This window comes from Petaurus breviceps, unplaced genomic scaffold (genome assembly GCF_028583685.1).
Source record: "Petaurus breviceps papuanus isolate PSGF00001 unplaced genomic scaffold, PetGlider_PUasm1.0 128, whole genome shotgun sequence".
NCBI lineage: Eukaryota > Metazoa > Chordata > Mammalia > Diprotodontia > Petauridae > Petaurus > Petaurus breviceps.
In genome coordinates this window covers 286,227-310,284 of record NW_027185664.1, presented here as the reverse complement: position 1 = coordinate 310,284, position 24,058 = coordinate 286,227, and the positions used below count along the sequence as shown (strand labels likewise).

At 41.9% G+C, this 24,058-nt stretch overlaps 2 protein-coding genes across 2 annotated transcripts in view; one reads left to right on the top strand and one right to left on the bottom strand.

The window, feature by feature from the left end:
* The first annotated feature begins 884 nt into the window (after nt 1–884).
* On the top strand, nt 885–4,074 carry LOC138171388 (relaxin-3 receptor 1-like). The gene is made up of 2 exons (XM_069100861.1): nt 885–1,435; nt 1,552–4,074. The coding sequence occupies exon 2, from the start codon at nt 1,594–1,596 to the stop codon at nt 2,995–2,997; it is 1,404 nt and encodes a 467-aa protein (XP_068956962.1). The 5' UTR covers nt 885–1,435; nt 1,552–1,593; the 3' UTR covers nt 2,998–4,074.
* Nucleotides 4,075–16,414: 12,340 nt separating this feature from the next.
* LOC138172345 (membrane-associated transporter protein-like) overlaps nt 16,415–24,058 on the bottom strand; it is a 64,022-nt gene continuing 56,378 nt past the window's right edge. The window contains exon 7 of the mRNA XM_069102098.1: nt 16,415–16,670. Within this exon, the coding sequence (XP_068958199.1) occupies nt 16,449–16,670 (222 nt within the window). The 3' untranslated portion in view covers nt 16,415–16,448. The remainder of the gene's footprint in view (nt 16,671–24,058) is intronic.

The following is a 24,058-nucleotide window of genomic DNA, read 5'->3' as shown; positions in this document are numbered from 1 at the left end:
AAGGAAGGAAGGAAGGAAGGAAGGAAGGAAGGAAGGAAGGAAGGAAGAATATTGTAAAATTCCATTAATACCAGTCTCCCCCTGCTGGAGAAGCTCTTGGCAATGATGTATTCGAAGGGATGGAGTGAACCTACTTGGGACAGAGACCCCTTGGATTTGCCTCCAATATTAGTGTTAGAGAAGCAATTTAAACTTTTTTCCATTGATTCCAAGGATCGAGATCATGGCAAAGGTGAGGGTGGAGGAGAGAATTAGAATATCCATTAAAATGTGTTTTGGAAGGGGCCTGGAAAATGACAGCAATGGAAAAATTCTGAATCTGATACAAACTCCCTCTGAACTAATTGCAAAGCTTCACCTTTCAAAATCCAGGAAAGATGTAGTAGAAATGTGACTCTGTAAACCATCTGATCTTGAACTCTAGAAGAGATGTGTTCAGAGTTCTTCCCTACATCTTAGAATAAGGAGGTAATTGTAGTTGTCGGATGAAATGACCATGTAATTAAAGAAAGAGAAAGAGTTAATTTCTAAATCTCAGGAGATTTTTATACCTTGGATAGGGGCTCAACATATCCATTAGGAGCTGGGTTCGAAACTAGATTGAGAGCGGAAAGAGGCCATTCTTGTTGCCTATAGTGGGGAGGAGGGAGGAGAAGATTAAATTTGCAGGTTTTTCCTTCATCCTTCTTTCGAATGATTTCCAGAGTGAAGGATGGAAGAGTTGTGTTGAAAAGAAAGGAAAATACCATTTTGATGGAACAGACAAACTGGAAAGTCAAAAAGCTCAAAAGTCAAAATTTAATTCATCCAATAAAGAAAATTAAGGGTTAAAGAGCCAGAACTATAGGTCCTTCCCCTCTCCCAATTTAACTGCAGGTACTTTGGGTGTGGAAGCTCCGGATTCAGAACCTCGGAAAGCTCCCCCTGCCGTGCTTCTCAGATTGGTGAGTGCGCATGCTCTCCTGAGCCTGTGGCTGAAGCTGCCGTGGGTGCCTGTATAACTGGAGAGAAGCTGCTTAAAACTCCCTGGGAGTTAAGGGCAGTAGAGAGAGGGAGTGCTGGAGAGAGAAGTGATCTTTTCGTACCGAATTCTCTTCTTTAGAGAACAACACACGGGAAAACTTGTGGCAGTAGAGAACCAGACAGGAAGAAGGTTTGTTTTTGTTTATGTTTCATTTTGTTTTGTTATGGTTGTAGACAAGCTGAAAATTGCAAGAGCACCCGAGCGGCGACCCTGAAAGCTTTCGACCCTTTCGCAGCAACTGACCTTCGAACGACGAGGGAAAAAGACAGATGGACATCTCAGTTGCTGTAGTTCTCCTCGGATTCCCCCCGTTCCAGCTTCAGAGGTCTTTATTCTTCCCGAGCCTGGACTCAGCGCTCGACAGTTTCGCGCCAAGTCTAAGCTGAGAAGCCCCCAAGGACAAGTCTTGTGGTAATCACTTAGCCAGTCACTTTGTGGTATTTAGTGGCTACTGCTCTGAGAAAGTCTGGGTTAGAGGGTAACCCCAGAGGCAGTGAATGGATTAATCAGACTTGCTCCAATTCTAGTCTTTAGGTCATGGCCCGACCTGGATAGATATCACTGTCAACATGAAGGCGGCTGTCCCTTGGGGGTCCCTGCTAGAACTGGGGAATGCAAGTGGCAACGTTTCGCTAATGATGAGGGATCAGCTTCGGGGCCTGGAATTGGAGAGACCAGACGGCATGGCAGGGCAGTTCCCGAGTTCAGGCATCCGCGGGAGTACTGGTACTGACGGCCAAGCCGGAGCCGTGGTACGAATTCTCCTCAGTGTGGTATATTCAGTGGTGTGTGCCTTGGGGCTGGTGGGCAACCTCCTGGTCCTGTACCTGATGAAAAGCAAGCAGGGCTGGCGTAAGTCCTCCATAAACCTTTTTGTCACCAGCCTGGCCTTGACTGACTTCCAGTTCGTTCTCACCTTGCCTTTCTGGGCTGTGGAGAACGCACTAGACTTCACCTGGCCCTTCGGCAAGGCCATGTGCAAGATCATCGCTACTGTGACAGCCATGAATATGTACGCTAGTGTCTTCTTCCTCACGGCCATGAGCGTGGCGCGCTACCACTCGGTGGCCTTTGCTCTCAAGAGCCGCCGGCCCCGAGGACGGGCTAGGGGCGGGGGCTGGAGGCGAGTCCCCGGGGTGGGCAGAGGCGGTGGCTGGTGCTTTTCAGCCAAGGCGCTCTGCGTGTTGATCTGGGTCTTGGCGATGCTGGCCTCTTTGCCCCATGCCATCTTCTCCACCACTGCCACAGTGATGGATGAGGAGCTCTGCTTGGTACGCTTCCCCGACAAGCCGCGGGTCGGAGACTCTCAGCTCTGGCTAGGATTGTACCACACACAGAAGGTGCTGCTGGGCTTCGTGCTGCCACTAGGGGTGATCAGCCTCTGTTACCTGCTACTGGTGCGCTTCATCTCTGAACGTCCTGTCCGGAGAGGTGGAGGCGCGGGCGTTGAGCCTGGTATTGAGAGTGCCTCTGGAAAAGGATGCAGCAGCGCTGCTGGAGCCAGCGCCAAGAGGCGCTCTAAGGTTACCAAGTCAGTAACTATTGTCGTATTGTCGTTCTTCTTGTGCTGGCTGCCCAACCAGGCTCTGACTACCTGGGGTATCCTAATCAAGCTGAATGTGGTGCATTTCAGCCACGAGTACTTTCTGAGTCAGGTGTATGTGTTCCCAGTGAGCGTGTGCCTGGCCCATTCCAACAGCTGCCTCAACCCCATCCTCTACTGTCTCATGCGCCGAGAGTTTCGCAAGGCTCTTAAGAGCCTGCTTTGGCGCATCGCCTCGCCCTCGATCACTAGCATGCGCCCCTTCACCGCCACTACCAAACCTGAGCCCGAGGAACAGGCCCTGCAGACCCTGGCTCCCCTGCATGCTTCGGTGGAACCCGACCTCCTCTACTGCCCACCCGGAGTCGTCGTCTACAACGGCGGGCGCTATGACCTGCTACCCACTAGCTTAGGGGAGCAACGCTACTGAAGGAGGAGGGCTGACCAACGACGGAAACTGAGGGAGGAGGGTAGAGGTATGCGGCAGAGTAGGTTATTTCCCCCGGGGGAGAGGGCGGAGAAGGGAAGAGATTGAGACAGAGACACAGAGGAGAGAAAGAACAGATGTAGAATGGGAAAGGATTAGTAAGAGCAGGCACTGGGTGTAGGATGGAGGGTGGACCAAACTGGTAAGGAGGATCTGAGGACCCTCCAGAGGATAAGGGGAGAGACACTGAGGAAGCGGGCTGCACAAATGAAAAAAAAAAAAAAAACCGCTAAAGAGACCTAAAGTTAAGGGAAGTGGCAAATTGTGGTGCTGTATGCCTTCCTCCTCACTTTGCTTGGGCCAGAGAGAGAAGCGTCTAGTCTCTAGAGAAGAGGGATGAGAAAGAACTTTCTGGAGAAGGGGAACTGGCCAGAGTGGGGAGCGAAAGATATAAGTAAGAGATAGAATCTATTAAACCCGTGTAAGCTTTGAGCCCCTCAGAAACGCTTCCACTTTTCCTTCTTGACTCCAAGGCTATCACTGCTCCCAGGGCTATGTATGTAAAGGGCTGCTGTCTATTGTCCTTCCTTCCGGGTAAGAGCAGGCGCTCTGAGACGCTGAGTAAGAACTCCGTGATTTCTCCCTAGTAGAGGACATTCACTTGCAGTTGGGCGGGTAAGATTTCACTATCTCTTCGGGAGAAACTGTCTCTTTTTGTAAAGCTGGGATTTCTTAGATTATTCAGGAATCTAAAGGACCTAGCCCAGGTTGACTCGTGAAGACATCTTCAAAATTCCTCTCGCCATCTTCTTGCTGAGCAGACACTCCTGGTAGACTCTGTGGACCCAGTCCCTAACCCTGGACTTCTACAACCTGAGAAGAAGTAAGACTGGCTGCTATCGCAGGATTTGTGGGAGTAGGGAGAACTTGAGGGACCAGAACCTGCATTCTGATTTTGGACCCAGCAGGGAGCCCCTAATCTGACCGACTCTTAGTAAGACCTCCAGGGACACCTGCCCTTTGGTTGTCAGTGGTGAAGGCCCTCTTTAAAGGCAAAAAATATATAGTAAATGACGTTGATTTTGTTTTGGTCTTTGGTGGAAGAGGGAGGCGTTCGTGTTTTTAAATAAAGCGGTATCTAAATTATTTCCGGCTAGGGCAGCAGCATCTCTTAGAGAAGCTGGACCTGAAGGGGAAAGGCAAGTGCGCCTCTATTTTGGGATAGGAGAAAAGGGAGAAAAGTTTTATCTGGAGGAACTCTGGCTCGGGGAAAAGGGGTGTGGTGGGAGGGGGGCGGCACAAAGGGTAGCGGGGGTGGGAAGAGCAGCATCAAAGACTGGCATAGGGATAAGATGCTTGGAGCTCTGGCACGCACTTAAATGCCGAACTGCAGGTGAGAGTACTCCCCACCCTTCAGCCAAAGCGGGGGGGGGGGGCAGGGCAGGCGGGGATGATGCTAGCTCAAGGTTCTGCTTATCGCCTCTCCGCTCTATTCGAGCCCCCCGAGTTGCAGGTGAGGCCACAGTCTCAGGGGAAAATTTTAGCTCACTTTTTACTTCATTCCTGATTTAAAAGAAAAAAATTGACCCCCGAGATGAACAAACAAATCAGCCATTTCCCTATATATCTAGGGAGCTGCACGTGACAGAGCAGGAATTTTGTTACTAACAATTAATAGACTTCTCTAGTGTGTTCAGATTTATAAAGTATTCTTCAAAATTGCCATGTGAGGTAAGTATTTCAAATATTACCCTTATTTTAAAGACGTGAACTCTAAGACCAGGTAATGTTCAATTAGCTTGACCCAGATTGTCTAGCTCTAGCTAGCAAGTAAAGCCAGGATTCAAACCCAAACATGACTCCTAAAACTAGCACCCTCCCTGCTAAACTGGATAACTTCTCTCAGATTAGTAAAGTACTGAAGATAATTGTAATGATGTGATTGCCAAATATTGCATTATCTTGTGTTCCCTTTCTTCCAAGAACTTCAAACCACTTTAAACACATCATATTTATTTTTACCTAGCCTTGCAATAATGTTATTGTGCATGTGCAAAAGTCCATGTCAGGTTACAGCTCTTTAAAGAATTAGAGACAATCCACTTTCTAGACTCCTCTCAGGACATCAGTCTACGTCCCAAATTTGATGAATAACTGCTGCTGATCATTTGACCTCAAATTTTTGCCTTGCCTAAATTTTGGTCAAATTATACCATTTCAAATTAAATAATCTTCATTTTTACTGCTTCCAGAATGCTCCCATTGATTGTAATAAGTTGGGACAAGACACTGGACACGTGTAGCCTCCAGCTCTGGCAGCTGTTTCAATATAATTAAGCCTAACCTGTGGTTTCATCTCCGTAGGAAACTTTCCAAGGGAATTCCTCTACCAATGCAGGTCCTCACCTACCTGCTCTGTACTACGTTGTCTTAGAGAGCAGCCTGATGCAATCACTGAGAAGTGAAATGAACTGGGAGAGGGGGAGTCCCACAGACAGTATGTGGGGCTGTGGGGAAGGGCACTTGAACTCAGGTGTTCCTGAGGACAGCTCCTTATTCAATTTTTCAGAAATTGGTATATGGCTACTCCAAAATGAAAGAGATCATTGAATTCAGTGCCTGGCTCTGGCTGTACCTGCCCTATGGTGTGTAGAGAAGGGGGACCAGGATGGTTAAAGAACTGGAAACTCAAGTGTCAGTTAAGGAAATGGATATGTTCAGCCCAGATAAGAGACATCTTAGTGGGGTGATGAGAACTGTCTTCAAATATTTGCATGGAGGTTATGTGTGAAAAAGATATTTGACTTGTTATGTTTAGCCCTAGTGAGCAGAACTTAAAACATGGATAGACATTTGAGGGGCAGATGCCAATTCAATAAATGGAATGGACCCCTAATATAATCTTCCCTTTAACAAGGTGTTAAAACAGGATACTGAGGTATTTGTTTTAAGTTTCTCTTGATAATTCTTAGAATGAAAATCACGGATAGGTAAATCATCAGCTTTTGAAAATCTTTTCATTGCTCCTCTGAGCCATGGTATTAAAATGCTAAGCCAAATGACTTGTAGTGTTGGGGGTGAGAAGAAGGGAAAGTAGTTGAATTTTCCTTCATCACAGACCTGATATCATGAGGATGCCAATTTGTTCTGCCCTAGAGAACTAGATAGAGGGTGAGAGCCCTTTATCTAAGGTAGAAAATACTGGGGGAAAGCTACTTTGCTATTCAAGTAATAACATCCTTCTGCTTATCTTGTGGCCAATGGAAAAGTAGAAAGAGACCCACCTTATTCTCTAAGCATCTTTTACATCTGATCTCTATCATTCTTGCCCTCCCCCCTAGTTACTCTTCTTTGTTTTTTTCTTTTTGGAGGGGGGGAAGGTAGGGCAATTGGGGTTAAGTGACTTGCCCAAGGTCACACAGCTAGTTTTTCTGTTAAGTGTCTGAGACTGAATTTTAATTCAGGTCCTCCTGACCCGAGGGCCAATGCTCTATTCATTCTCTTCTTTTTATAGACTGTTAGAGCTGGAAAGAATTTTAGGTATTGGTTAATCCAGTCCACTCATTTTACACAAAAGAAAACTGAAGCCCAGAGAGACTAGTGACTTATTCAAGTTGCACTTCACAATTTGTCACCGTTCGTGAGAGTCTGTGACAACTGGAAGTAGAATTCATTTCTCTTGACTCCTATGCAGGATCCTTTGTCTATTTAACTATGGAGTCTGCTTTTCTCCTAGTCCATTCTCTCTCCCCTTGGCCTTGTTCTTTCATATTGCCTCATATTTTCAAACTTCTGCCTCTAAGAGAATGGAAATTTTACAGGGGACAATGCATAAATAATTTTAGACTTATTCATTCAGATACTTATTGAGTACCTGTTTTATGTAAGTCACTTTGCTTGGAACAAGAAGGGAAAGTTTTATACAAATATAATGGTATCAGACTTGAAGGAACTCACACCATTAAGGAAAAGAAATCAGAGGCATGGGAATAATCATGATGGCTCACGTTTGTACCAAGCCTGATTTTGTACCTTTGTACCTGCTGATTTATTTCCTTATTTCTTTTTGAGGGAGGTATATGCTATAGGTATTATCACTGAAGTGTAGTTCTGGTAGGTGATACTGCAGAACAGTGGGGTCAAATTCAAATAGAAACAACAGTCACTAAACCATATATAAAACCACAAGTTAACCTTGTCCATATTCTGTTGTATTTTTTATTTATGTTGTTATATATTTTCCAATTACATTTTAATCTGGTTCAGGTCCAGCCTTCAGGGGTGCTGTGAGTGCATTCCACTGTATCTGCCAACAGAAGATATTCTTTTGTTCCTGCTCCTTACTTTGGTCTAGAAGCAGTGGACCTGAATCTTACCCAGGCCTCAATTATCTCTATTTGCCCCCTTTCCCCCTTCTTTCCCCTGGTAGAAGCTGGAGAAGTAATAAACCATATCCTGTTAACAATAGTTAGCCCACTTTTAACCTAAAGGCAGTATTAGGCATCTCAGGCCAACATTTTCTGCTCTATCTTGTGGGATTTCAATCAGGTAAAGTGAAAGCCGTCACCTTAGGGTGCCATTCACAAATCTTTATCAATAGTACATACAATGGACATAGAACAATACTGAGCATCACTTGACAGACTGCTTCAGTGACTAGGTCTAAATCAGAGGTTCCCAAATTTATTTGGCTTACTGCCCTTTAAAAAAAATTACTCAGTGCCCCCCCAGAAATCTACTTTAATGTATTTTTTTTAATTTGCATCATTTCAAAAAATATAAATTTTAAAATAATGCATCTTAAATTTAATAATTTATTGTAAATTTGTGGGGTTCTTCCTGCATTGAAATTTTGATGACACAGTATTGCATCATGTAACAAATTGTAAACGAGCCATTACACAAACATATTCCTTCCAATTCATGCTGGAATTCCCAACAGTGAACAACATGCTCACCTGCCAACACCTGCTTGTTAAGACCTGTTGGCAGACTTGACCACTGATTGGTTATAACTTGCATTTTATGTATTTATTTGGAAAATAATGTAATCATCATGACTTTAACTCTGTTACACAATGATGAAACATGTACCATTGGTCTTTCAACATTTTCTTCTCTTCTTTTTTTTTTTAAAGCAATTGGGGTTAAATAATTTGCTCAAGGTTACACAGCCAGTTATTTCTGGGTGTGGTGCTAAGTGTCTGAGCCTGGATTTGATCCCAGGTCATCCCGACTCTGGGGCCGGTGCTCTTACTCGCTGAGCTACCTGGCCGCCCCAAATATTTAATAGACTTCCCTTGTAAATCTATCTTGTCCTGGTGCTTCTCTCTTAGGAAGCTAATTTATGACTGGTTCAATTTCTTTCTTTTTTTTTTTTTGCCTTTTGGAGGGCAATTGGGGTTAAGTAACTTGCCCAAGATTACATGGCTAGTTTTCTTGTGTGGGTGTTTAGTGTCTGAGGCTGGAACCGAACTCAGGTCCTCCTGATTCTGGGGCTAGTGCTTTACTCAGTGTGCTACCTAGCTGCCCCCTCTTCTTTTCTTATGCTTCCACTGCCACTGCACCTGAGTCTACTACTGCCCCCCTGGATCATTCCAGCACCCTCCCCATGGCATGGTATTGCCCACTTTCGAAACCTATTATATTCAGGATATATTTACACAAATATTTCATTAGTGAATATATATCCATATACAAATATGCATGTTGTTGTTTTTTTGTTGTTGTCTTGTTTCAGTCATGCCCAACTCTTTGTGTCCCCTTTCAGGGTTTTCTTGTCAAAGATACTGGAATGGTTTGCCACTTCTTTCTCCAGTTCATTTGACAGATGAGGAAACTGAGGCAAACATGGTTAGATGACTCACCCAGGGTCACACAATTAGTACATGTCTGAGGTCATATTTGAACTCAGGTCCTCCTGATGCCAGGCCCTGTCACCTAGCTGCCCCCATACAAAGATGCATAACATCAAACAAAATAAAAGTTCTAATAACATCAGTAGCCAAACACAATATGCAAAATATTCAGATTATGTGCATGTAGCTAACAAAAAAAAACTAAGCATAATTAACAAATAAATGTAGTAATAATATATGTATCATACTAATTGAAAATCCTCACAGTGTAGCCCACTTCTAGTGTTACTCCTAAATTATACTCCTGACAATGGAATTGATCTCAAGAGGCTGATCACTACTTGTACTTCTCAGGTTCTGGAAGTAGAAATCCCAAGGGAGCTAGATCTTATTGTTTATAAGTTTCAACTAACATACTTCCTACTAACAATCATTCAGACTTAATTGGATTTTAAGCAAAAGTATTTACTGAAATACAATAAAACATTTGTTACCTACTATGTGCCAGGTATTGTGCTAACTTCTGGGGATACAAATAAGAAAAATCATCCCATGTCCTTGAGGAGATTACAATATAATGGGGGATGAAAACACACAAAAGGAACCTGAAAGTAGTGTAGAGAGGGGAGGGTACCCAGTACTCCCCTATGATGATGGTGCAGATGGAGGGAAGTGAGATGACTTAGGAGTTTTGCTAAGAGAGATAACAAGAATAATAATTATAAAAACATTTTTCTGTGGGGGGACTGGGCCCAAATTGAAAATATAAAAAATGGTAAGTCACATGTACAGAGAACAAATATGGCAAAGGATTTACTCCTGTATCCTGGGATCCTTTTCTCCTTTCATAGCATTCTCATGAAGTTTCCCTTCGGTGTAGGTCTCTGGTGAGCTCCTCTGATTGGTGCCTTCATGGAGTCCATAACCTCCACTTCTCTCCAACATAAAGGGTCCCATTCCCTGAAGCTGCATTTTCTCAGGTGACTATTCTTCCTGCCTGACTGAATTGCCTCCTACTGAGCTGGTCTCTCTGGCCCCATTGGATGCACTGTTGTGTGTTTAGTCTCTCCAATTTGTATGATCAAGGTTGCTGTTTGTCCTTTGTTCTTGAAGAGGACCATGACATCAGGGAGGTGATGCCAGGACATTCAAGTGAACACTTTCTCCTCCCAAGGAGGGGAAGGGTAAAGGGGGAGGAGAAAAAGAAAGAATGGGGGGCACAGAGGTTATCTTCTTTCTTCTTCAAGAGTGTTTCCCTTTCAGGGACTTGGCTCCAACTTGACTCCAAATTAAATTAGAATTCCCTAAACTGAAATTACCTCTAGATTACCTCTCTTTTTATAGATGGCTCCAAAAGTGTGTTCTATTCTTCTCAATCACAAGATGTTTCCTATGTGGCATCATCTGCTTTTCATTTAATGGCTAGGACCCTACAATCCTCTCAGACTGATTAAGGACTTTTTCATACCTCATTTACACTTTTGAGTAGTACAATGAGGTCTTTGGCCCTTCTGTGATGACATCAATTGGGAAAAGGGTGAAACTCCACTCCTAAAATGGAATTCATCTTAGCGTAAGTTCTTTCATTTTTTCAAAAAAATAAACTACCCTCTATTTGGCCTGAATCAGGGAAATACATACCCCAATTTTAAATCCTTGTTTCATTACTGGCAAAATTTTTCCCCTTTCTGTAGGAGCCCCATGTTGTCCCACTTTTCTGTGTTCAGGAAAGTGTGGTACATAAACATCCTGCTCCCTACTCATGATGTTCTCTTGCTGTCACATTTAAAACTTTGACCCCATATTGACCCCATACCTCCAGAAGTAATTAAAGTAAGCTGAAATTCCAAAGTAAGAAATTTTTCTTCAGCCAATTTAAAATGAAGTGAGGCTTTTCTCTGAGGAAAGGGAAGAGGTAGGGAAAACCTGCCAGTCAGATTACAGTGCAGAAGGGAAAGGGAAAATCTCAAAATCTGGCATGGAAAAGAGAAAGAAATATTTTCTATATGAATTAATGTGAGAGAAAAAAGTATATTTTAGTGTCTTTTAAAAAGCACCTATATGATTACTATAATCAGTTTGGTAAGCAACTCCAATTTTGACAACTTTGAAAAGTGTAAGTGTTTTACTATTCACTCTTTCTTGGTTTGTGAAGGAAAAAAGTTCATAATGATTTATTGCTAGAACTAGAATCTATGAAGTTAATCCTTTCCCTCTGATAGACATATGTGGTGTTGTGGGTGAAGTGACTTTGTTTAAAGTTTTTCTATATGTTTAAAAATGTAAACAGCACATGTGGTTTTAGAAAGAAAACATCTTAAATATTATGGCTTGAGATGCTTAAGTTATCATTTTAAATTGAAAGGTTAGCAGTCATGAATTAGTTCTGCCCTCAGGTGAATAGTGGCTGTTGAAGTCTTAAGTGCAGTAAAACAGGAACCTGTCTTGCCCTTGACCTAGGATCCAGCTGAAAGTCAAGAATTTCTGATGGGTTTCTTATAATTTTAGCTATAGGAGTTCTTATTTTGCTTGCCTCATTGTTTGATTGGTAGTTTATTACATAAACTACTGACATAGTTGTTCATATTTCTATTGGTGGTCTGTTCTATCAAAGGATCTACATATATTTATCAATTGTTAAGAACACATATATGTTGCTTACTAAAACATCATACCACTCAAATACTTATCTTATTAATGAAAGACAACTTATAGAAAAACATCTTAATTCAAAATGACTTACAAAATAGAGGCTTAAAATGAAGTCAGTTAGGCTAAATTGACAAACTTATTCCTACTGTTTTATTAAGGTTTTAAAACTTATTCTCATTGCATAGTTATAAACTGCAATCTGCTATTTCAATAAGCGAATAACACTACAGAAATTTCCTGGCCACCTCTAAGCCAGATTGCCTAGAATCCAATTCCTTTCTTTGCCTTCTTCCACTGGACAGCAAACTCTTGCCTAAATTTTGAGAATTGAATAATGTTGCCTTTTCTAGGTTGCAGTTTTAACCATCAAAGGAAAAACCTGAACTAATTACTTTGTCTATACTTTTTAAAATTATTTTTTATTATTTTTATTTGATTTAAATTATTTGATTATATTTTTTGATGTGATAGGGGTGTCATTGGTGAATGCTGACCTTAGCTAAAAAGTTCATTTAACACTTATCTGCAACCCTTGGTTTCTTCTTTGCTCTCTACTGTTGGAGAGATTGTAAGACTATTACTTTGGCCAGCTTAGCAGGGCATAGCGTACTGTTTGGTCCCCAGATGACATTCTAGCTACCTGTGAATACTACTCCCACTCCTCACCGCTCTAGTGCTCTTGGCCAGGCTTTGATCAAGTTGCCACTGGTTCAAAGAAAGTCTAGAAAGTATATTCTAAAATATACTCAAAATGACTAAAAATATAAATATCTCCTTACCTCATTGGTGTCCCACTTCCCATAGACTACTTCCCCAACCACAACCCCCCAAAAACAGAGAGGATTCTATAATTCTCTATTAATGGCTATCTGATTTGTTAACACAATGAATTAACATAAGAAAATAAAATAAACAATAAATCAAAACTATAGCTATTGGGCTGAAATATTTATCCAAGGTACAAGAAGCAATATCTCCTTAGCAAAGATGTCCCAAGAGATTGGGTCAGTTTTCTCAGTGGACAGATTTTATCTCATTTCTTTAAATGTCTAGGAAGTTGAGTACCATTTTAGACCACCTCATTTCTGGGCATCTGGGATGGTTGGACAATTTCCTCTCCATTTATTCATGTGACAAAAATTCAAGTGCCAGAAGTGTTTGCTGGGAACGCAAAGAACTCAAAAGGAAATCGTCTCTTTCTTCAAAGAACTGAAATTCCATTTGGGGAAAATGTACACAAATAAGTAAATATAATGTGGGAGGAGCATTCAGATATGGAGGATTTCAGAGAAGAACCAGGGCAGAAAGGAGGAGGAAGTATGGATGGTGATTGAGCAATGTGCTGGACAGAGAGAGACAGGCCAGAAAAACCAAGAGTTTTTTATATTATTATAGTCAGCCTCTCAACGGGCTGGTAAATATTTGTTTGTGTGATATACACAGAAGGAATATATATATACATATATGTGTGTATTATATACATATATGTATACATATGTCCCCATATATAGTCATAGGGAAGCTAGAACAATTAATACAACTCTTCCCCTCTCCCGCCCATCTCCTGGACTATCAGAGTCTAAAGTATTGGTCTCTGGACTGAATTGTCTCTGCCAGAGGAGCAAATACACACTCTGCATTCTCAAACTTCTTCACTGCACATTCTTCTTGAGTTCAAGATTACAAGGCTTGGAGTCAGGAAAACCTGGGATTCAATCCTGCTTCCTCTGACATTCTACTAACTGTATAACCATCAACAAGTCATTGAACTTCTCACAGCCTCAGTTTCCTTATTTGCAAAACAGGAATGTTTGCTGAATTTCCATCCCAAGATTTCTATAGGACCCAGATAAGATAATGTGTGTAAAGTACTTTGTGATCCTCTAAAGACTTTTACAAATGACAGAAACAGATGGAGCAGAGACAGACAGAGAGGAGAGCACATAAATGTGGCTGGGGCATTATATAACTACATGTAAAGAAAGATATATTTCAGATCCTCCTGCTTTCCTGAGCTATCTACCTCTATGAGGCCAACCAGTGACCATATACATGACAACCAATTAAGACCATGGCAGGCTGGCTCTATACGGATTGATAGCTCAGCTAGTCAGTGACATTGGTAGAAAGAGGGAGGCACGGCATCCTCCCTTTATAGGTGCCATAACTGTTATGACATTGTAAAATCCCAGTAGATGCTCACATGTGGGCCACACTGTGAGAACTGTAGTATTCTCACATTCACTAATGCATTCAAGGTCTTAAAGGTACACAGCTTCTACCTTAGAATAAAGGAGGCCACCTTTTGGTAAATCAGAGATGAGAACATCTCTGCTGAACCACTGAAAAATTTGAAATGGTATGGAAGGCAAGGTGGGCAATCTTTGTATGAAACATAACGACATAAGTATTAGACAATGCAGGTGCTTCATTTTTTAAAACCTTATGGCCCCAATCTGTCCTCAATAATTTATAATTTAGAATAGTCACATGTTAGAGAGAGCAGGAGGGGAAAGAATGTTAGTTTCTCTTCTTCCCACTGGGATGTAAACCACATTTCCCATTTCTACCCACAAACTCACTGTGGCTATGTAATTTAAGTCTAATGCCTGGAGCCTAAGAAAAAATGGGGGTGATCCTGGTCTTGTGTTCTGCCCATCTATGATTCTGGGTTTTGAGAAGAGAAAGGAAAAAGAAAAAAAAACATTACAAAGAGAAAAGATTTTGAGGGGGTAGTTAGGAGCAAGACTCAGATATAGTTTTACACCCATCAGGAGTGAGGAATTGGATTGCAAGACCTTTTTCCCTTTCCTCCTCCCTGTATCCCTTTATTCTTTGCCCTTCCAACTCCTCCATCAACCACCTACTACCCCCGAAACTAGAAAATAATCACATTTTTAACTAAGGCAAGGTAACAGGTCTTTGTCACAGGACACCAAAACTTATTATAGCAACACCTGAACTTAATACCTAGTGAAAACAGGAAGCTACCAAGTAGTATACTTACTCTCCCTCTTCCCAAAGTCCCCCGGAAGCTGCTAACTGGGTAGAACAGTGGATAGAGGTCCTAGAGTCCAGGAGACGTCAAATTGGGCTTCAGATACTTACTGGCTGTGTGACTCTAGGCTTAACCTGTTTGCTTCTTGTTTCCTTAAATGTAAAATGGAAATATTGATAATACCTACCTCTCAGGGTCATTGTGAAGATCAAACGAGATAATATTTGTGAAATGCCTTGCACATAGTAGGCACTATATAAATGTTTATTCCCTTCCCTCTCCACCTATAAACTGCAACCCAGTGAGGTCCTTCTAGACTCCCCTAGTGGTAACCTCCCCATCAGTATAGATTCTCTACCTACAGATGGCTTGTGGTCCAGGGCTCTGTCTTCCCTCCATTTGGCAGTATTTTTAGGATTTTTCCCCTAAGAGGACATTGTATTTCAGGGTTACTATCTCTCCCCAACTTAATTTGTCTTAATAAGTTGGTTCAAGGGTATGTTTTGTGCTATTTGTTCTGGGTGACTTGTGTGAAGCACGCCCCAGGTGTCTATGAGTAGTTATATAGTAGCCAGGACTCTGTCATTTTCCCCCAGAATTTAAAAATGAACAAACAAAAAACCAGACATCTCAACTTCAATGATATCTAAGTGATCTTGATTCCCTGGAAACTTCCCTAAATCCACACCCGGAAAAAGGCCTGGTTAGATTTTCTAACATAATGGCAATACTAACACATTACATTTATAGTGTGGCAAATGGTTACAAAATGACATATACACCTAGTAATATTTAATGTCCCACCCAAGGGAGACTAGAGAGACAAGGAAGAAAGGGAATAATACTACAGTGAGATATTCCTAATTGAGAGGAAAGAATAAAGGCAATTTAGTTCTGGTAGCACCTGGGCTTTCACAAGAATTCTGTACAACAGGGAGACAGAGCTGGAGAAAACCCTGTGTGGACATATACATACACAGCACATTTCACAGAGAACACATGGAATTTTATTTTATTTTTAAAGCAATTGGGGGTAAGTAACTTGCTCAAGGTTATACGGCCAGTTATTTTTTGTGTGGGTGCCAAGTATCCGAGGCTGGAACTGATCCCATGTCTCCCGACCCCATGTCTCCCGACCCCATGTCTCCCGACCCCAGGCCGGAGCTCTTAATCACTGTGCCACCTGGCCGCCCCAATTTTATTTTATTTTTTTTAAGTAAACATGTGTTCCACATTCAACCATAAAGAATATTATTTTTAGGGGCGGCCAGGTAGCACAGCGAGTAAGAGCATCGGCTCCAGTGTTGGGATGACCTGGAGATCGAATCACGGGCTCAGATACTTAGCACCACACCCAGAAATAACTGGCCGTGTAACCTTGAGCAAGTTACTTAACCCTGATTGCTTAAAAAAATTTTTTTTAAAGAATATTATTTTTATTCACCTAACTAAAGAAACTAAAACATGAATAAGCTTAGTTTTTAAAAAAAATACTAACCTCCACTTTAAAATACAAACCTAAAATCAAGAGATGAAGAATGTCCATTTTGTGGAGATGTTTAGGCACATCCAGTATACAGCTCAGAATGTTACTCCTTCCCAGCATGGCCATGCTTTTATAGCCACCAAGGTCAGAAACCCTGCAGTTACCTTTTCCACCAAAAGATGGCCCTTTCACTCTATCTCTTGAGCAAGTGGTGCCTGAGTTAATAGTGACTGTTTTCCAGAGACCTGTTGGGAACTGATGCATGAAGAGGTCATGTATGCCCCTTTCTTATCTTCCCTTCTAGATTGTAATCTCCTTAAGGGGAAAGATCGTGTCTTCTTTCCTTTTTGTTCCCCTGGAAGAAAACACAATTCTTCTTTAGGCAGATCAGCCAAACACAAGAACCAGAAAGATGAGATTGCCCGTTGAACTGATCCAGTTACATTGTCTTTTTATTATTCTATTCCACACATCTAACAAAGAGAGCTACAAAGCAGCAGCCAAATAAGGCCACAGTTGAAGCTGCAATCACCACCACAACCACACTCCCAGCAGATGTGACCAAGAACCCCAGGCCTACTCCAACCAGGATCTGAGCCAGCTGCACCATGCAGGTCAGGGCCGCACAGTCGATTCCCTTCCCTCTGCCACCACTGGAGGCCATCCCTACGTCCTGCTGCTTCTGTAACAAGAGCACAAGAACAAAACTCCATCACATAAGGGGTGTGCGTGTGTGTGTGTATGTGTGTGTGTGTATGTGTGTGTGTGTGTGTGTGAGAGAGAGACAGAGACAGAGACAGAGACAGAGAGAGACAGAGAGACAGAGACAGACAGAGAAAGAGAAGAAAAGAAAGGAAGGATTGGCAGCGGGGCACGACTAGGACAGAAGTTGTTGCCTGCTTGGTAACATCTGAGAACATCAAAGTCCTAGGAAGAATCTCCCTGATTAAAAATATCTCTCCTACCAGCTTGCCAACCTGACTGACATTTCAGCATATCAATTCATTTTCACTTGTACCATTCATTTCACAGTATTAAAGTATTAGGTCTTTAAAAATATTAATATTCCCAGGAGAGGTCATACTTTAACACAGGCAGATGTAGATGTTTCTATAACTTTCATCCTTCTGTTCCCTCCTCAAATATTAACACAAAAATAAATCATTCATGGACAAACACATGAGTACATTTACCTGTGTGAGTTGAATAGAGGTAGCTGATAGAGAGGCCATTCAAATGATTTACCAAATGAGATGGAGTCGCACAATGTTTGGCTTCAAAACTAGGGATCCAAAGAACCATAGGATCACCGGCCTAGACCTGGAAAGGACTTTAGAGGCCTTCTATTCAGACCCCTCACTTGACAGGGAAAGCCCAGATGAGGTAAGTGATTTGTCCAACGTCACTCAAGCTGTAAGCAGCAGAGCCAAGATTCAGATTCAGAGAGTCTGTCCTCAGAGCCAGCATACAGAATTCCTCCGAAGCTCTGAGCTTTAACATTTAGTGAAAGAGGTCAATGAATAAACCTTCTGTAGTTATTAGTTTCCCTAACAACCAGTTTCAACAAAATTGTTTGGCCTGACTGAGGAGTCAAAGCAATTTAGTTCTGGAGTTAGCTTGAAACTTTGTTTGGTCAACCTTTTTCATTGCCAAAACACAGCTGCCATCAGCTTCAAGTTCTTCACAGGAAACTGCTTAACAATGATAACAGTAATTATAATGAAATAATAATCCCTTACATCTGTATAGGGCTTTCCATTTGATAAAACACTCATATGTATTCTCTTAATGCCATAAGGCAGGTGGAGATGTCCCCATATTAAAGTTGACAATATTGAGAGTTAGAGTAGCTTAGTGACTTTCCCCAAATCCCACAGTGCACCGTTCTTCTTCTAATGCAATTCAGTGCCAAGGCATTATATAGTAGCTAAATTTCCCAGCAAGCCTCACAAGATTTTGATGGTGATAAGCAGAACAAAGGCCTTTTCAGGGAATTCCATCCTACTCACTCAGAGGCAGCTGGTACAGTGGATTAGAGCACCAGTCAGGAAGATCTGAGTTCAGATTCAGCCTCAGACACTTACTGACTGTGTGACCTGGGCAAGTCACTTAACTTCTATTTGCCTCAGTTTCCTTAACTGTATAATGGGGATAATAATACACTTGCCCCACAGGTTGTTATTAGGATCAAATGAAATAATATTTTTAAACGGTGCTTAGCACAATGCCTGGCACATATCAATACGCTTATTCCTTCCCCTCTGCCATTTTTTTTTTTTTTTGCTTTTTGGAGGGGGAAGGCAGGGCAATTGGGGTTAAGTGACTTGCCCGAGGTCACATGGCTAGTAAGTGTCGAGTGTCTGAGGCCAGATTTGAACTCAGGTCCTCCTGACACCAGGGCCAGTGCTCTATTCACTGTGCCACCTAGCTGCCCCTTCCCTCTTCTTCCCATCACACAACAGTACACAAAGAATCTGTCAGATACTGACCCAGAATGGTAGTGCCAAATGAAAGTGAGCTCAGGGAGACAGAAGTGAGCACACAGTGACAGAAATTCTGAATCAGTCCATAACTCATTTTTTTTTCCATTCCTAACCAATGGCAATCAGAATAGACATAGGGATGGTGATCACATTTCACTTAGTCACTTGTTTATTATTGTGGCTCAATTGTTTCAGCCATGTCTGATTCTTCAGGACCTCATTTGAGGTTTTCTTGGCAGACACTGAAGTAGTTTGTCATTTCCTTCCCCAGACTATTTTATAGATCAGGAAACTGAGACAAACAAGGTTAAGTGACTTGCCTAGAGTCACACAGCTAACGTATCTGAAGCTGGATTTGAGCTCAGGAAGATAAGTCTTCCCGACTCCAGGTTTGGCACTCTAGCCACTGTGCTACCTCAATGCCCCATTTGTCTCTACTCTCCAGGAATAAATTATTGCTGAAGAGATGTAATGTGCTCCTTGAAAAAAAAAGGCTCTTCCTTTACTTAAGAAGTTGTTCAAACCCAGAACCCTTGCATTGGTAGCATCAGCATCCCTTTAGCTCCTGTTTATTTGTAGGAATCCATGTTATTTCTGTGGAACCTGCCCGTCTAGATCTGGATATCTGGAACCTTCTTTTGGTGTACTTCTGGTACAGGTACCTTGAGTCAAGACCCTTGTTTGTCTGTTTCTCTCTGCAGGTGATCAGACAAGGGAAGAATTTACCCAGGAAGTTAGATAAGGGGGAGAGTCATTGGTGAGGAGATATTTCTCCAGTCTTGGCCAACTTGTTTCTTGTTTAACATTGACATTTGCACTTCCTCCATGTTTTGGCTTTGTCCATATAGTACCATAGGACGAAATGAGCATCCCTACATTCAGTCCTCTTTCATTGTTGTTTTTCATGAGTATTATGAATAACAATATATTATTTGTATTATTATGAATTTCAAAATGTCCCCCAAACTACTCAAAAGATTTCTGAGTTTTGGTTTTTAGTATAATTATAAAATAATTGTTAGTAATATTTTTACTTTAATATCTTATTTTTCCCCAATTACATGTAAAACAATTTTAATAATCATTTTTTAAAATGTTGAGTTCCAAATTCAATCATTATTCACATTAAATTGAGTACTTGTACTCAAATTATTTCCTCATTTCTATTCAAATAGGGGAAATAAAACTATATCAAATATTTATGTAATAATATATAAATTGTTTTCAAATGAAGATTAATCCACGTGACCATTGCCGCTAGTTGCAATATAATTTCTCTTCTGATGGCTTGCTGAGAGCAGTTGACTAAGTATAGGGGGTAGCTTACTCTTACTCTTATTTTCAATAAACAGGGCTGATTATGTACCTTCCACAGACCTGATCAAGCACTCAGAGCAATTCCTAACCCCTGACAACAACTTCAACCTGTTGAAGAGGAGAATATTTGGAGAGAGGGGAGGAGAAGAAGAAGGAATGATTTGTGTATTTTCACCTCAAAGATAGGGAGATGATATTTTGTTCTTTAAACCATCTTACAAATACTGGAAGGCAAGGGCAGTTTTCATGATCCCTGTAGTTGCAATTTCAAGCAAAAATATAGATGAAGTAATATTAACATTTTATTTATTTATTTTTTTAATAAAGCAATTGGGGTTAAGTAATGTGCTCAAGGTTATACAGCCAGGTGTTTCTGGATGGGTGCTAAGTGTCTGAGCCCATATTCGATCCCAGGTCATCCCAACTCTGGGACCAGTGCTCTTACTCACTGTGCTACCTGGCTGCCCCAATATTAACATTTTAATGGGAGAAAATTTTCTTTCAACAGTTCACCCTTTTGCAGAGTAAGCTGGTCCTTCAGAGTTCTAAATGATTAGTTCTGCAGAAGGTGCCTCTCATTTGTTAAGCTACATGCTTGTTATTATGGATTTGTGGTCCAGAGTAATGTATTGGAGGATTTCACCAGCTGTGACCAGCTGAATGCAGTGGCCTCATTATCCTGCCCTGGAATGCACATGGTGCAAGATAAAATTAACTCTGTTAGTGTCGGAATCAGCCAAATCAAGTAGAAGAGACAATCCCCTTAAGGAGGTGAGCGGTAGACTTTAAAACATGACTGAATTCTGATCACAGAAGAGGGGTCAGTGAATCAAACCAGACCTTTTCCTCTCTTGTGTCATCACATTCTTTGGTTATAGTAAATCTTTCTTCAACTTGAGTTAGAAGTGGACCTGAGTATTTTAATTTGTTGACGTCTGACAATTGGACTAAAATGGTGAGATGATTTTCTAATGTGGCACTGTTCCTAAAAAAAGCACCAAGACCCTTGGATGTGTCACAGAAATGATGTCTGGGTTTCTTCTTTGAATTTTATTTGACTTTGGAATAGAAAGTGGATATGGAGGTAAAACATGATGGAGGAGGGAAGAAAGCAAATATGCACATGTCCAGAAGGCTGACATCTCTCATCCTCATCTTCTGAGGACAAGATCCTTAGACTCTGCTTCTGGGGTGCCAAGCTCTATGTAATTGGTCAAGCTTTTGCCTCATCTTGCTTGCAGCAAGGCCTCCACTTTATTTCCTGGGTATCCCCATACCATGTTACACTCCCCCTTTGTGTTGATTTCGTGTCTGACTCTTCTTGACCCCATACGAGGTTTCCTTGGCAAAGATAATGGAGTGGTTTGCCATTTCCTTCTCCAAACCATTTGACAAACGAGGAAACTAAGGCAAACAGGATTAACTGACTTGCCCAGGGTCACACAGAAAGTAAGTGTCTGAGGCTGGATTTGAACTCAGGTTTTCCTGACTCCAGGCCCAGTGTTCTATCCACTGAGCCACTAAGTTGACTCTCCAGCTTTGTGTTGCCTTCCCCCAGTAGAATGTAAGCCCTTTAAGGGCAGGAAATGTCTTGCTTGATTGTATTTGTATCCTAAGCACTTAGTACAGTGTCTATACATAGTAAGGTCTTAATAAATAATAAATTAGTAAATAATCTCTCTCCCTATCTAGGTATAAATTTGTGTTTTTCTTGTCTAAATCTTTGATTTCATTTATCTAAGAACCTCCCTGGTGAGGAAACTCCCTCCACCAAGGTAGATTGACGACTAGTAGGGATGGGGAGAGAAATGAGGTTGAGTGATTTGCTGCAGTTTTAAATGCAAGTCTTCCTGTTTGGAAGGCCGGGTTTGCATCAGCTCCTCCACAGTGCCTCTATGGTATATACTGAGGACAGACAGACAGACTGAACTGATCCATGAATAGACAGGGTAAGTGGACATGCTTTCCCTTCCACACTGGCTTCTCTATGCTGCATGCCAGGCAAATTCAGAGGCGATACAGACTGAAACATTGGGGTTACACTATGAAGTGAGACACACTTGTCTGGAACTACCCTACAGCAATCACAATTGGAAGTTTTACAAGAAGTTCTACTGGCAAGGCTGGTCCTGAAAGCCAGGGGGCCAGCAGTTAACAGCTGGCAGGTAAATGCACTTCCCATCATCATATAAAAAATTCCTCCCTTACCCTTCTAATACCTTCAGGCCACTTATTTTCCCCACTAATTGGTGGCCTTGATGAAGACACCTGGGTGCACAGTGTGTGATTTGTACAGTCTAATCCTCCCTCCCATAGACATCTCCAGAGAGGCCTGGGACCTCCATGTGATAGAAGGTCTTACTGCCTCTCCATTGAAATTCTAGACCCAATCACATGTGGTATCAGTTCTGAAAACATCCTGAAATGTAAAGAGAGAGAGGGGACTCACATTCTTTACATATGCAAGCTTTTCCCCTGGGTTCCTGAAATTGCCTATTAACAAGCTTTCACGTTATGGCTTCCTATGGAAACTCCAGTCGTTCTGATCTGTATCTGACCTCTGGACCCAGATGACTCCGGAGAAGAAAGTGAGGCTGGTGACCTTGCCCAGCCCTCCCTCCTTAAATCCAATCACTTGCAAGTCGTGGCATCCCCTTCCTGATATCATAATCTTCTTCCAGAAGGAAGCATAAACAACCACCACCACCATCCTATAGAAACTAAGGGAGCAGGGGCGGCCAGGTAGCACAGCGAGTAAGAGCACCGGCTCCAGTGTTGAGAAGACCTGGAGATCAAATTAGCACCCACCCAGAAACACCTGGCCATGTAACCTTGAGCAAGTTACTTAACCCCAATCGCTTAGGGGCGGCCAGGTGGCTCAGCGAGTAAGAGCACCGGCTCCAGTGTCGGGATGACCTGGATCAAATCCAGGCTCAGATACTCAGCACCACACCCAGAAATAATAACTGGCCGTGTAACCTTGAGCAAGTTACTTAACCCCAATTGCTAAAAAAAAAAAAAAAGAAAGAAAGAAACTAAGGGAGCAGCTTGGTGGCACAGTAGATATAGTGCTGAGCCTAGAGTTAGGAAGACTCCTATTCCCGAATTCAAATCAGACCTCAGACACTTACCAGCTGTGTGACCCTGGGCAAGTCACTAAACCCCGTTTACCTCAATTTCCTCATCTGTAAAATGAGCTGGAGAAGGAAAAGGAAAAGCACTCCAGTATCTTTGCTGAGAAAATCCCAAATGGGTCATGAAGAGTCGGGATTGGAAAATGACTGAAACAACAAATAGAAACTAACTGTTTGGGCCCAGACAGAGGCATATGATTGCTCTCTTCAAGATAGTCCAAGAACCACCCCTTATCTGAGGGGAATAAGTTAAGTGCCACAGTGGGCAGAATGCTGGGGCTGGAGTCTGGAAGACCTGAATTCAAATCTGACTTTAGATACCTATTAGCTGTGTGACTCCAGGTAAATCATTTCCCCTGTTTGCCTCAGTTTCCTCATTTGCAAGATGGAATAATAAAAGCATCTCCCTCCAAGGTTTGTTGTGAGAATCACAGATAATAATTGTAAAGTGCTTAGCACAATGCCCGGTACCTAGTAAGTGATATATAAATGTTCCCTATTATTATTACAACATTCATTGATATTGCACATATATATGTATACAAATATGTGCTATTTACATTATTTCATATTTTGGTATTTATTAATCTGTATATTTGTCTTCCCCCACTAATGGAATGCAAGCTCCTTGAGGGCAGGGCCCATTTTTAAAAAAAATTTCTTTGTATCCCCAGAGCTTAACACAGAATCTGGCACATAGTAGGTACTTATTAAATGCTTTTACAATTTAATTGAACTCGGTTCAATAAAGGCAGCCTGGAATAGTAGATAGGGCACCAATCTCAGAGTCAGGAAGATTTGGGTTCAAATCCTGTTTCAAACACTTAGTAACAGTGTGACCCTAGGCAAGTCACTTAACCTCTCTCTGCCTTTTTTACCCCTCATCAATAAAATGAGGGAGTTGGACTAGATGACCTCTAAGATACCTTTCAGCTCTAAATCTGTGGTCTTATGGATTAAATTAAAGTGAATAACATCTTGTTTCTGAAGGCAGGAATACCTGGGTTCATCGAATCCTAGATCCAGAGCTGGGAAGGCCTTCAGAGGCCTTTAGGCCAATGCTAGGTCTGAATCCCAGCTCTGCCACTTAGTATCTAGGTGATGTCGCACAATCGCACAAGTCACATGATCTCTTT

Bases quoted from the DNA above. Each gene is read 5' to 3' on its own strand.
- LOC138171388 (XM_069100861.1), top strand. From the start codon at position 1,594: ATGAAGGCGGCTGTCCCTTGGGGGTCCCTGCTAGAACTGGGGAATGCA.